The sequence below is a fragment of the Delphinus delphis genome, chromosome 13 (genome assembly GCF_949987515.2).
Source record: "Delphinus delphis chromosome 13, mDelDel1.2, whole genome shotgun sequence".
Lineage (NCBI taxonomy): Eukaryota > Metazoa > Chordata > Mammalia > Artiodactyla > Delphinidae > Delphinus > Delphinus delphis.
The window spans coordinates 26,892,696-26,906,005 of NC_082695.1; the positions used below are offsets into that span (position 1 = coordinate 26,892,696).

The 13,310-nt window shown below is 56.6% G+C and overlaps 1 protein-coding gene across 4 annotated transcripts in view; it reads right to left on the bottom strand.

The window, feature by feature from the left end:
• TXNRD2 (thioredoxin reductase 2) overlaps window positions 1–13,310 on the bottom strand; it is a 34,520-nt gene that overhangs the window by 20,935 nt on the left and 275 nt on the right. For all 4 annotated transcript variants that reach the window (XM_060028572.1, XM_060028570.1, XM_060028571.1 and 1 more), the window contains exons 2-8: window positions 10,725–10,790; window positions 5,962–6,018; window positions 5,512–5,653; window positions 4,980–5,054; window positions 4,362–4,440; window positions 3,858–3,920; window positions 1,443–1,513 (exon numbers count right to left, since the gene is read on the bottom strand). In XM_060028572.1, the coding sequence (XP_059884555.1) occupies window positions 1,443–1,513; window positions 3,858–3,920; window positions 4,362–4,440; window positions 4,980–5,054; window positions 5,512–5,653; window positions 5,962–6,018; window positions 10,725–10,790 (553 nt within the window). The remainder of the gene's footprint in view (window positions 1–1,442; window positions 1,514–3,857; window positions 3,921–4,361; window positions 4,441–4,979; window positions 5,055–5,511; window positions 5,654–5,961; window positions 6,019–10,724; window positions 10,791–13,310) is intronic.

A 13,310-nucleotide genomic window follows, 5' to 3' on the forward strand; every position in this document is an offset into this window, starting at 1 on the left:
AGAAAAGCCAGAGAGAAGGCCCAGGAGCGAGCAGCCCCCATTCACAGCCACACACACTCACACTCACAGACATAGACACACGCTCACTCACAGACACACACTCACAACTTACACACTCAATTTTAAACGGCCAATAATTACACAAAAGACCACATAATAGCAAATGCAAATGAAACCAGGACACATTTAACCTACTAGTCAGAGACAAAACAACAAATAACCCAGATACTATGGCGTAAAGAGAAAACGTGATAAATGTGACATCAGAAAAATTAACAACTATTGCCAGGTCGAAGCACCAACCACAGCCTGGGGGCCCTGTGGGAGGCGAGGCGGTGGCCAGGGCCAGGAGCCTGACCGCAGATGGAAGTGGCTGTGCTCCCTCCACCCCCCCACAGGGAGCAGGAGAGGCTCCCTTCCCTTCAGGCCCCATGGAAATGCCGAGGCAGCATCAGGCAGGGAGAGCAGCACAGGCGCCCAGCCGGGACCGCAGTTCTCTACTGTGGACACAGTCCTGACCGCGCACACGACACATAAGAAACACTGAGACAACAAAAAGACGCACGTCGGGGTTTTCACGGCAGCCTTTCACAAAGAGGTGGCCGCGAGTGGTGGGAGGTCACACCAAGCCACCCCCATGCCAGGGGCCGTGCCCAGCCCTGAAAAAGGACACCTCGTGAGGCTGGGATAGCAGGGACAAGCAGAGCGCGGCACGAGCACACGCGCAAGCTCTCACACGTGTGCTCACGCTTTCACACACGTGCTCACATGTACACATACATGCCCTCACCCATGCTGACACATGCACCCTTGCACACGCCTGCCCACCCTGGGGCATGCCCTCGGGCCATCGGCAGCTGGTCCCCAGCAGCCCAGCACTGTGACGGCCGAGCCTCTGTCGCCCTCTGGTGGCCTCTATGGTCCCTGAGAGCATGAGGTCTCCTCAGTGCCCTGGCAGCAGCACCCAGACCCGGACCCCATGCCAGGAGTGAACCCAGCCCTTGGCCACGGGGGTGCCAGTCACGCTGCGGGCCTGGCTTCACAGCTGGGCTCTGGTTTCTGGCAGCCCGAGCCTTTGCTGATTTCAGGGAAGCCCAGGTGACAAACAGATGAAAACGGGGACGTTCGATTGGAGCCGGAGGGGGACCAGGGCTTTCCCCCAGGGCCCACCCACCTACCTGCATACCCAGATGGCCCTGAGGACCCACTGGGACCTGCGGCTCCTGGGAACCCTGGTGAAAACCTGCGCCCCAGACAATAACGGCCACGCACTGTGACTCAGTCCTGGGAGAGTGTCAGCCCCAAATGGGCACAGGGCCAGGCTTTTTGCCCTTCCCTCAGGGAGGTGGGAAAGAATGCGTTACAGAGGGGCAGCAGCATGTGCTCCCCGCCTGGCTGTGTGCACAGGGGAGTGGGGCCCCTTGGGCACCCCCAGGCCTTACGTTTTTCCAGGGGACTCCTTCAGCCAGAAGATGTCATCACTCGTAATCCCGTATTCCAAGGCACCTTCGATCTATCTGGGAAAAGGGTCAATGTGAGGCCCGCGTCCCCGCCTGCCCCCGGGGCTCCCTCTGAGGACGCCCAGTTTGTAGACACAACTGGGCCAGAACCACCTGCCCACATGTGGCTGCACCTCCTCGGGTGCGGCCTCTGGGACAGGGGATACGGCCACTCCCTTGGGGGCCCGGGGCAGCGGCTCCTTCCTCTCGCTCTCCAGGACTCCCCCCAGATCCAGACCCAGGGCTGTGGGGAGCAAGGGGTGAAGCGGGGTGGGCCGGCTCCCAGGGCGCCAGGCTGGAGGCTGGATGCGACCAACCAGGGGCCCTTGAGGGACAGCATGGTGGGCCCTGTGCCCGGGAGTTGTCCAGGTCACCCCATACCCCAGCAGGTGGGGGACACAGGACACGTCCTCTCTATGGCCTCTGAGAGTCAGATGTGCTGGGAGAGAGGAAACGGATTTCAAACAGTTTACGGTTCCAATTGGCAAAAAAAATAAAGTCAGGAATTTCTTAAGTTTGCTCAAGAAGATCGAAAGGTCTGGATATCAAAGGGACTAAAACACAACAAGTGTTGGCAGGCTCCGGGGCGGGCAGCCAAGAGCAGAGTGGCCACTGAGCGGCTTCCGCAGGACCCGAGGCTCCCACTTCACCCACCCCCCACCGCCCCACCGCCCCTCAGGCAAGCGGACAGCAGGAAGAGGCCGGGCCAGTCTCCTCGCAGGCACTCTGGCAGCCACGTGCAGGGTGGAGCTGAGCTGATCTCTGGGTCCCAGGAACTGACCTCGACCATCAGGGGCTTTGAGTGGAGCCAATGTGGGCCCAGCTGTGAAGGATCACTAATGGTCACCACTTGGCCCCTGTCTGTGTGGCTACTGGAACAAGAGCCCTCCCCTCCTACGGAGCCACACATCCTGCCCAGGGCCACCTGGCACAGCTGTCTGGTCCCCTCTGGAGGCTGCTCTTGCTGGGCTGACAGCGGCAGGGGCAACGTCGCGGTCTGAGGACTGGAGTGGGCACTTGCCTTGGCACCCTCCCAGCTCCTGTTTCCAGTGGAAGCACAGAACTGGACGGAGGTTCAGATTTAAGAGTCTGCAAGGAGGCAGAACCACGCCCTTGGTCCTCCCCATCCACCTGTCTGGGCCTATGTCTGGGTCTGGGGCGGCCTTGAGCACTGGCCTCCAGGCCCCGCAGAAGCAGGTGGTGGGGGCGAAGGCAGAGCGCCCCCCACCAGGCTGAGCACTGAGGGTGGGGAGCCTCGCAAAGACGGGGAGACTTCCTGGGTCTGGTGTTTAAGCACATCTCTGCCCAGTCACTAGCTGGCCACTGAGCAGAGACCTCAGTAGCCTCACAGGACACAGAATAAAAAGTTTACAAAATCGGTCCAGAAAAATCACCCAACAGACAAGCAGCAATAAACGAAATCCCAAAGTGGAGGGAGATCCTAGCTTCCAGAGTGAACATGTCATTTTGTTTGAAATGATCACTTTTCAGTAAAACATCACAAGACACGAGAAGAAACCAAAAAGGATGAACCCCACACACTGCAGGTGGGGATGTAAACGGTGAGGCTGCCCCCCCGCCCCGGGGGCCTGGGACCTCCACCCCCAGGTGTCTGCCCAGGAGAAGGGACAAGTCGCATCCACATGGGCTCCCAGCAGCATCACTCATAACAAAGTGGAAACAACCCAGAGGTCCACCACGCAAGCGGACAACAGAATGTCACACCCACCGCGGAACATCACTCAGCCGTAAGCTGGTCAAAGAGGCCATGCATCTCATCCCACTGATGTGAAACGTCCAGAACAGGCAAATCCACAGAGACAGAGAGCAGGCTGCTGGGGCTGGGGGAGGGGGGCAGGAGCGACGGCTGATGGGGCCGGGGTTTCGTTCTGGGCGAATGAAACATTCTGAGATTCAGTAGTGGGACCGACGGGTGAACGACTCTGAATAAACTGGAACTCACTGGACTGTACCCTTTGAAAGGGTGCATTTTATGGTATGTGAGTTTCACATCAACTAAAGAACAAGATTTGGGTTTGGGGGAGGAGGAACCAGGCTTAAGTCCCAAAGGCTCCAACATTCTGAGGCTAAAAAGGAGGAATCAACAAGGGAGATAGAGGAGAAGTGATGTGGGGACAGGAAGAGGGCAGGCGGGGGCCGGCCCAGCAGCTGAGCTGCTCTCGGGACTCAGCCAAGTGGGGATGTGGGAACCTGGCTCAGCAGAGGGCACTCGAGAGCACGGGCAGTGGAAAGTGACAGCTGTGAGCACAGGGCCACTTGGAGGACAGGGGCGAGTGGGAGGTGCATGTCACCAGACCATGAACGGGGTGGGGGGTGGGGGCTCCTGAGGACACTCACGTGCGTGGGGTACCTCGGCCGCCCTCCGGTGGCGATGACAATGTGGTCGGCCGAAAGCAGAGTCTGAGAAGAAACCGAGAAAGCCACAGTCACCCAGGTCACCTGCAGTCCCCATTCGAGGGCTCCACCAGCTTCCCCATCACCGCCTCTGCCCTGCAGTGTGGACCCTGTGGCAGCAGCCCCAGACACTGGCAGGAGAGCCTCTAAGTCCAAGCACTTCACAGTTTACACAGCACTGCACGGGTGGTAAGGTCTCCTGGAATCCCCGCAAACCCCTGCAGGGTTGCAGCCGCCCGAGCAGCGGGCAGCCTGGCGTGGTCACTTCCTCCTTCACAAAGAATTAGACTGGCCTCAGCCCAGAGGAACGTCGTATCAATCCCAGCAGCGCTGATCTCCAAGGACAGCACTGAGACCGAGCAGAGCTGAGGTCCACCCGCCTGGGCCACAGACTGACCCACGGACTGGCCCGTGCTGCCCCAGGGGCCCTGGGAGGAGGGCGCTCACCTCTTCCCCACCTTTTGAGACACCACAAACCATGTGTGGGTTGACAAAGCTGGCCTTGAAGTTAAAGTACTTCACTTTTCTGCAAAATAAAAATAGGATGTTCAAACATTTCCTCTGCAAATGAGGCATCACCTCAGGATTAAATAGGGAGCACTAGGCAGATGGCTACAATGTGAGCTCGGGCCACCCACGGCTCACGAGGGGCAAAAGGAGTGTGCGGACCCGCACTGGGAAGCATGGGGCGCGGCTGCTGTCTCCCCAGGGTTCCTCGGTACGTGGTGACCACAGCTGCCATGCAGGGGCGTCTTAAGGGCCCAAGCTCAGCCCTGGTGTGTGAGGACGGAGGTGGCCGGGCCTCCCCCGAGGTCAGTCCTGTCACCTGGACACCCTCCACCAGGAAGGGGAGGCCCCCACATGCACCCAGTTACCCTCCCCCCAAAACACCCATGGACCTCCTGCTGGTGAGGGGGGTGCCCAGCAGGGAGGGGACAGTGAGGATAACAGGCACTGCGAGGGGCGAGGGTGGCCAGGCTTTCTAACCCGGGTCTCACGCCTCCTCCTCCTGGGGAGTCCTCACGTGCCCCAGGACCCGCCCAGAGCATAGTGCGGCGTCAGTACCTGTCCTGCAGCTGGACCCGGTGCCCCCAGTTCAGGGACTTCACGTGGTTTTGAACGGCTTCTGCCATTTTCCTCCTGTTGACACAAAGCACGATGCTTAAAGCCACCACACAAGTGTCAGCTGCGGGTCCCGCCACAGATTATTAGAGGCAAACAGCCCTTAACAGAAATGCCCAGAGGCAGAGGGGTTTCTCAAGGTGGTAAAGGTGATGTCTGTCCCCACGGCTGCCGCTCCCGGGCCAGGTTTGGGGCTTCAGACCGAGGGGCTCCAAGCGGACCATGCGCCACCCGCCAGGCCTGAAGCACTGCAGCCTTTGGGCCGAGCGTCCTTCCAGGGGTGTCCTGGGCGCCGTGGGGCAAGTGGCAGCGTCTCAGGCTCCACCCAGGGGATGTGCAGCCCCCACTGTGGAGATCACCAAAAACGTCTCTAGACTTTGCCCACTGCTGGGGGCCCAGAGGTGCCCCCAGGTGAGAATTGCGCCCACAGCTCCTGCGAGGCTGATGGGATCGGCCGTCCCCCACGCGCCCTCACCAGTCGTGCGGGGGCTGGGCCACCTTCCAGCCGTAGTGGGAGGCGTCGTGGATCATGCCCCCTAGCAGCGCCGCCTGGTGCATCAGCTTCTTGGGGATGCAGCCGACGTTCACGCAGGTGCCGCCAAGGCCCCACCGGGTGCCTGGGGAGGTGGGAAGAGCACACAGGGTTCAGGTGAGCCAGGCCAGCCCTGTTCTATAGCTGTTTCCAATTCCTTTTAGTTGCTTTAACTCCAACGCGGCCCAGGTGAACCTGCCGTGTGGACGCGCCGGCTGCGGTTGCATTCAGACTTGGTTTAAATGAGGAGGATGAGGAACCTACAGTGATGGCAGCTTCCCCGAGAAGCAGGATGCTGTCCGGAGACTGGGCAGCAGTCCAGGGCTCAGCCACCCTCTGTATGTGACCCCCCACCTTCCCCAGGACACGTGGCTCCCGGCAGGGGCTGCCTACCTCGGGGGGAAGGCTCCACATAGTCCACCACGGCCACCTTCTTCCCCAGCTGAGCGGCTGGAAGGACCAGAGAAACAGGCAGGTGAGTACAACCAGGGACTGATTCAGGGTCGGGGACCCCAGGAGCCCATGAGGCCCAGAGGAGGCTGGGGAAGGACCAGGCCAGCAGCCGCCCATGAGCTATGCAGCCGGGTCTCCCACTGCCTCTGCTCCCAGCTATGCTGCCCCTAGATGAGCACCCCGACCTCTTCCTGACCGCAGGCTCTGCACCACCCACCAGAGCAGTGCTGGGATGCGCCCCCCCCCCCCCGGCCCCGCAACCTGGTTGCAGGTCCAGCACAGGCCCAGGGCCCACCCCAAGCACACTCCCTGGAGGCATCACAGGGAGGCCCCCGGCTCGCTCCCCAGGCCCTCCCTTACTCCTCTCTTCCCCAGACACCATGTGGGGTGGCCCTCGGTCCACGCTGGTCAGAGCCCCCAGGTGGACGTTTGCTGCCTCCTCTCAGGGTGAGGAAATGGAAGCTCGGAGGTCAAATGGCAGGTTCAGGTCAGCCAGGCCCCAAGACCAGGGCTCCAAACTGTACCCCTGCCTGGAGCCCCCAGCTATCAGCAGGCTCCCCCAGCCACAAGCCCCAGGTTCTGAGGCCAGGACTAATCACGGGCTTCCTGCTGGCTCGCCTGTGGCACTGCATCAGCCCGCCCTGGTCCCTGGCCGTGACGGCCCCGAGGGCACGCCCCACTTGTATGTCACGAGCCCACGAGTGTTTGAAACACTACAGAACATGCTTGATTCATGGCTACCAGCTACCAAGATTAGAAACAAATTTTAGAAGTCTTCATTAACAAAACCATTTCATTCAACTGAATCAAGATGGGATCCCAGTGCTTGATCTGAAGTCTCCGGCCAAGGGGACACCTGAGACATACCAACGCCCGGCTCCCAGGTCTGATCAGGACGGAGCAACAGGGACCAGAGTTAGCCTCCTGCTCAAAATAACCAAAAATCCTGACAAAATACGTGAAATAATGGTTTCAAGAAACTGAATAAACGAAAACAAAGGCCAGCGATCTCTGAGAGACAGGAAAGGGACGAGGTGAGCCCCGCAACCAGAGAGTCTGCAGGACACAGCATGGAGGGGGCCCAGCAGGCTCTCGGGCTGAGAGTTCCTGGGACAGAGGAGAGAGAGGGGAAAGTACCTAAGGCCGGGACAGTGCTGCTCCCAGAAGCCAGCCTGGAGAAACGTTAACTCCTGGAGCACTGGGTAAGCATTAGGAAGGTCATGCCTCAGCAGTTGAGAATAATTAGCCCCAGACTGGGCACAGCACCAGAGCACCTAACAAATCTTAAGCAGAAGTCTCAAAAAGATCAAACTGTCTGCAGCTACATCCCAGAACGTGCTCAGAAATATTTCTAGGAAGATAAAAATATCCAGAAACCAGCAAGGTAAAGTCCAAAGTGTCTGGCACTCAAACAAAAATTACCAGGCACGCCAAGAAGCAGGAAAATACAGCCCTTAAAGAGAAAAATAGTCAATGGAAACTGACCAAGAACTGACACCAACGTCAGAATTAGTGGGAAAAAAAGTAAAACAGGTGTTTTAACTGTATTCCACATGTTCAAAAAGTCAAGAAGTAACATGGAAGATAGAAAAAAGGACCCAAGTTGAACTGTAGGGATGAATACTGCACTGAGTGGGGTTCATGGTCGAGTAGACGTCGCACACTCTTTTATTAGTGAATTTGAAAACAGGAATAGAAACTATCCACAATGGCAAGAGCTCTCATGAGCTCTGGGACAACCCAGAGCTGCCAGATGCTCAAGTCCCTTATAGAAAACGGTGCAGCACCTGCAGTAACCTTTACCTTAAATCATCTCTAGATTATAACACCTAATACAACGTTAACACTGTGTAAGTAGTTGTAAATACAGTGTAAATGATAAATAGTTGCCAGTATGCGGCAAGTTCAAGTTTTGCTTTTTGGAATTTTCTGGAATTTTTTAAAAAATATTTTTTTGATCTGTGGTTGGTTGAATCTGTGAATGTGGAGCCTGTGGATACAGAGGGCCGGCTGTACTGTTCCCTTGAATCCTATACTCAGAGAAAATATCTTTTTAAAATGAAGGCAGAGTAAAGATGTCTTCAGACTCACAAAAGCTGAAAGAATTTATAACCCCTAGAGCCACACGACAAGAAATGTTCACGGACGTCCTTCCAGTAGGAGGAAAATGATGCCGGGTGGAAATTCAGATCCACAGAAAGGAACGGAAGCCCCAGAAATGACAACCACATGGGCAGATGTGTTAGCTTTTTCCTTATCACTGAAATCTCTTCAGAAGGTCACTATTTAGGGACTTCCCTGGTGGCGCGGTGGTTAAGACTCTGCGCTCCCAATGCAGGGGGCCCAGGTTCGTTCCCTGGTTGGGGAACTAGATCCCACGTGCATGCCGCAACTAAGAGTTTGCATGCCACAACTAGGGAGCCAGCGAGCCACAACTAAGGAGCCCTCCTGCCACAACTAAGACCCAGCGCAACCAAATAAATAAATATATAAAAATAAAAACAACAAAAAAATAATCAGTATAAAAAAAAAAAGATCACTGTTTAAACAAAAATTGTACAATGTGCTGTGGGGTTTGTAACATGTAGAAGTGGAACGTGACTGGTGGGAGAGTGTCACCTGAAGGGGGACCGTGACATGGAAAGGTGCATGTCTCAAACCCGGAGGTAATGACCTCACCACGTCTGCACGTTAATCCACAATGTACCAAAGGCCTAAATGTAAGAACTGAAGCTGTGAGGCTCTCAGAAGAAAACAGGCCTAAGTCTTTGTGACCTTGGATCGGCTGTTTCTTGGATGTGACACCAAAAGCACAAGAAACAACAGATCAACTGACTTCATCAAAATTAAACACTTTTGTGCTGCAAAGGACACCATCAAGAAAGTGACAAGATAACCCCTAGGATGGGAGAAAGTAATTGAGAATTATGCATCTGATACGGATCTAATATCCAGAATATACGTGTGTGTGTATTCTCGTAACTCAATAATGAAAAGACAACCGAATCTAAAAGTGGGCAAAGGTTCTAAATAGACATTTCTCCATAAATACAGAAATGGCCAATAAACACATGAAAAGATGCTCCATTAACCATGAGGGAAATATAAGTCAACCACAATGAGATACCACTTACTTCCCACCTACTTAGGATGGGCTACGATAGAAAAGTCAGTAATGGGTGCTGGCGAGGATGTGGAGAAATTCGAACCCCACACTTCCTAGTGGGAATATAAAATGGTGCAGACACTTTGGAAAATAGTCTGGCAGCTCCTCAAAAGGTTAAACCTTGAGCTACCCTATCACCCAGCAATTCCACTCCTGGGAATCTGCCCAAGGGAAATAAAAGCACACATCCATACAAAACCTGCAGGAATGTTCAGAGCAGCATTATTCATAACTGCCCCAAGCAGAAATAACCCAAACATCCACCAGCGGACAAGTGGATAAACAAAATGTGGTTCATCCACACTATTCAGCCCTAAAAAAGGAACGAAGTACTAACACACGCTGTATCACAGATGAACACTAAAAACATCATGCTGAGGGAGAGTAAAACCACACGTTTCTATGAAACATCCAGAACACAGGCCAGTCCATAGAGGCGGAAAGGAAACTAGTGGTAGCCTGGTGCTGAGGAGGGGAGGGAGACAGGTGACTACCAGTGGGTACAGAGTACCTGGGGGTGATGAGATGTTCTGAAATTGGTGGTGGTGATGGTTGCACAACTGTGAATATAAAATCCACTGAAATAGGCAGTTTAAATGAATGATCTGTATGGTGTGTGACTTGTACCTCAGTAAAGCTGGGGGGTTTTTTTGTTTTGTTTTGGTTTTTTTTGCGGTATGCGGCCTCTCACTGTTGTGGCCTCTCCCATTGCAGAGCACAGGCTCCGGACATGCAGGCTCAGTGGCCATGGCTCACGGGCCCAGCCACTCCGTGGTATGTGGGATCTTCCCGGACCGGGGCACGAACCCGTGTCCCCTGCATTGGCAGGCGGACTCTCAGCCACTGCGCCACCAAGGAAGCCCAGTAAGCTGTTTTAAAAATATGAAACACTAGGGATAAATCTGACATAAGATGTGAAAGACCTGTATATTGAAATGACAAAATATTGCTGAAAGAAATGAAAAAATACCTAAATGAGAGATACACCACATGACCCAGCTGTTCCACTTTTAGGAGATTATCCAAGAGATTTAAAACACACATCCACACAAAGACACAAAGACACAAAGACACACACACACACACGAATGTTCATAGCAGCACTGTTCACAACAGCCAAAAACTGGAACAACCCAATCCACAGACTAATGAACCAACCAAACGTGGTCTAGACATACAGTGGAATACTTATTAGTAATGAAAAGGCGTGAACTCTAGATACACACAGCAACACAGATGAATCTCCAAATAATTGTGCTTGGTGGGAGAAGCCCGGAAAGTAAGAATACACACAGCATGATTTCACTTAGACAGAATTTTAGAAAATGCAAACTAATCTACAATGAGAGAAGGCAGATCAGTGGTTGTCCGGGGTTGCAGCGGGGAGGAGTGGGCCAACTGCAGAGACAATGCATTCAGCTCGTAGCTGGTCAGGAGGATCCCCACCCAGCCCGGAGAGCACCACTGCCCTCTCCAGGGGACCCAGAAGCCTGGAGGCCCTGCCATGCTGGCGGGATGCAGGACACAGGACACGTACCTTCCTTGGCACAGGCTAGGCCGCCGGATCCTCCGCCAATCACCAGGAGGTCATAGCATTGCCGCCCTGCAGGAGTGAGGGGGAGACGTTGAGAAGGAAGGACCAGGAGCAGCCTGGGGCGCGATCCCAGGAGGCCACAGTTTCCAATGTGGTACAGGGTCCACTTTAGGGGATCGGAGTCCCGTCCTGTGATGGTATGGGGTGACCACACATCCCCCAGCAGGCAGGAGGCAATGACGGGGTGCATGTTGTCTGCCCAGATCCCGAGACTAAGCAGGTGAGGCTGGCAGGGGTGTAGTCCCCACCTCCCCACATCAGGAAGGTAATTGAACTGGCGGGACTGCCCTGAACTCAACTTCACCCAACGTTCTAGTAGACACGGGATTAAAACGTTTGTCTTGACTCCACCTGTCTTTCCGTTGTAAAGGTCACCCTCTGTCCCCAGTGAGGGAGAACAAGGGCGGCCCCTGCATTGGGCAACACGGCCTGGCCTCTCTCAGTGCCCGGCAGGGCCTGGCAGGACAGCGGCTCTGAAACGCCTCTGGGTTCCTTGGAGGCCATTTGCACCCTCCACCCCTGCCCCCGGCACACAGGCAGCTGGAGTCCTTCCTCCCTGCAGAAGCCGCTATCCGTCTCCTGTAAATGCTGGCACAGAAGGCAGGCCAGAGACGACTGAAGCAGGGGGACGGCAAGGGCAGGTGTGTCCTTAGGTGTGGCCAACCTGTGAGAGCCCCGAGCTGGGGACCCTCAGCACCAGGCTCCGGCCTGCTCCCCGTGGAGGGAGGAAGAAATAACAGAAGATCATCAGGACGTGGGGAGGGAGGCGGGGAGGTCAAGGCAGCTAGGGGCTGCATCCAGGTGCTCTCTCATATCCGCTGCTCAGGGAAGCTCTGACCAGGAGAATATCCCTACCTTCCATGGCAGATGCCCATCCCTCCTGCCGCCACTACAGGGTCTAGGCTGTGTCACCCCACAGCCCCACTCTATCAGGCAGAGGGCAGCGCGAGCAGCTGGCCGCGTGGATTGTGGGCTTATCTTTGGCGGTGGGCTCTCCCCACGTGCACGCCCAGCAGCCCTCTCTGTCTGATAAGCACTTGGCAGAGGCCTCCGTGGGGCCTCTGTAGGCTCCACTGCAGGATATCTGCCTTTAAACACCTGGGGGGTCTGGGTAGCCTGTGGAGGAGGAAGGACTCTGAAGGACCCCAAGACGGGCAGGGCGGGTGCTGCCCTTAGGGTGTCAGCTGGGGACGCACCCGTGCACTCTATGGGGTACCCTGGGGCACCTCACAGCCTGGCTCCCTTCCCCGCATGCAGGGGCTCAGCCGGGAAGGTGTGTCTGCCCCTGTGTCCTGAGCCCACCCTCTTCTGATTTTCTGCTCCTTCCTGAACTCAGTGGCTGGTACAGGGCCTGAAAAGAGCGGAGCCCCGCCAGGACGGCGAGGCCTCGGGCACAGCGTTCTGGGGAGGTGGAGGCCCCCGTGAACCCACAGGCCACTGGCCACCTCGGGAGCCACCTGGGGGAGCATCCGCACAGCTGTCCCCCCTGCTCACTCTCTGCTGGCAGCAGGGGTTCGGGGGCAGGTGACACCAGCATCATGGTCACTCTGGCTCCTGTTCAGGGGCCACTTCTGCCACCCCCCTGCCTGGATGGGGCAGGCATGTTCCTATCAGGAGCTCCGGGGCTGAAGTGGAGGCTGAGGCTCAAAATCAGACCCTGCTGACTAGGTGTTGGCACCGTCCCCAGGCCCTACTGGCTCCTCCTCACCCTGGCCCTGGGGGTCCCCCTTCTGCCCTTGAGCGTGGGGGCAGAACTCTGGGTGCATGGCCTCCTGCCAGCCTGCATGGTCTGGGCTGTCACAGCAGCTGCAGCATGAGGGCTGAGGGCTTTAATCGTGAAGGTCCTGCCTGACACGTGCAGCAAGGGGGGGCCCAGGGGCCAGCAAAGCCACCAAGAGCAGCCCTCCGTCCCCACCTCAGGAGCTGGTGACCGCCTCCCCAGACTCCGCAGGGCTACCTAGCCCTGCTCCCCAAGGCCAGGGTGGCACACAGCTGGCCAGGGCTGCCAATATTCCTCCCACAGCACCCTATCCGTGAAGGAGCCCTCCCCCGTCCCTGCTCCAGCACCTCAGCACTCATTCCCTGTGGGGCAGTCCAGGGGTAGGGTCTGGGGGATGGTCCCTGCAGGGATGTGGTGGGGAGCATGTTGTCATGCGTGGGACCAGCCACACTATGGTGGCAGATATGGTGGCACTGTGGCCAGCTCTGGGGGAGCCCCCCAACCGGGAACCACCACCCCACCCCACCCCACACACGCCCTGTGTGCCCAGCCGGTGCTCAGGACCCTAGCAGGCCCAGCACTTGCTGTCATCGGATTGCTGTCTGGTTTGGTCCATGACCCTTGGTGGCTCCAGGAGGACCAGCAGTGTGCTCCGCTCCCCTATGGCACCCAGAGCGCAGACCGCCGGACTCAGCGTCCCCTCCTTGATTCCCTGCACGTGAATCTATTGAGCACCTGCTGTGTGCGCCCACGGGGCCTTGGGGAGGAGGTGGGAGGTCTGGCTAGTGGGGTGCGCAGGGCGCGAAACC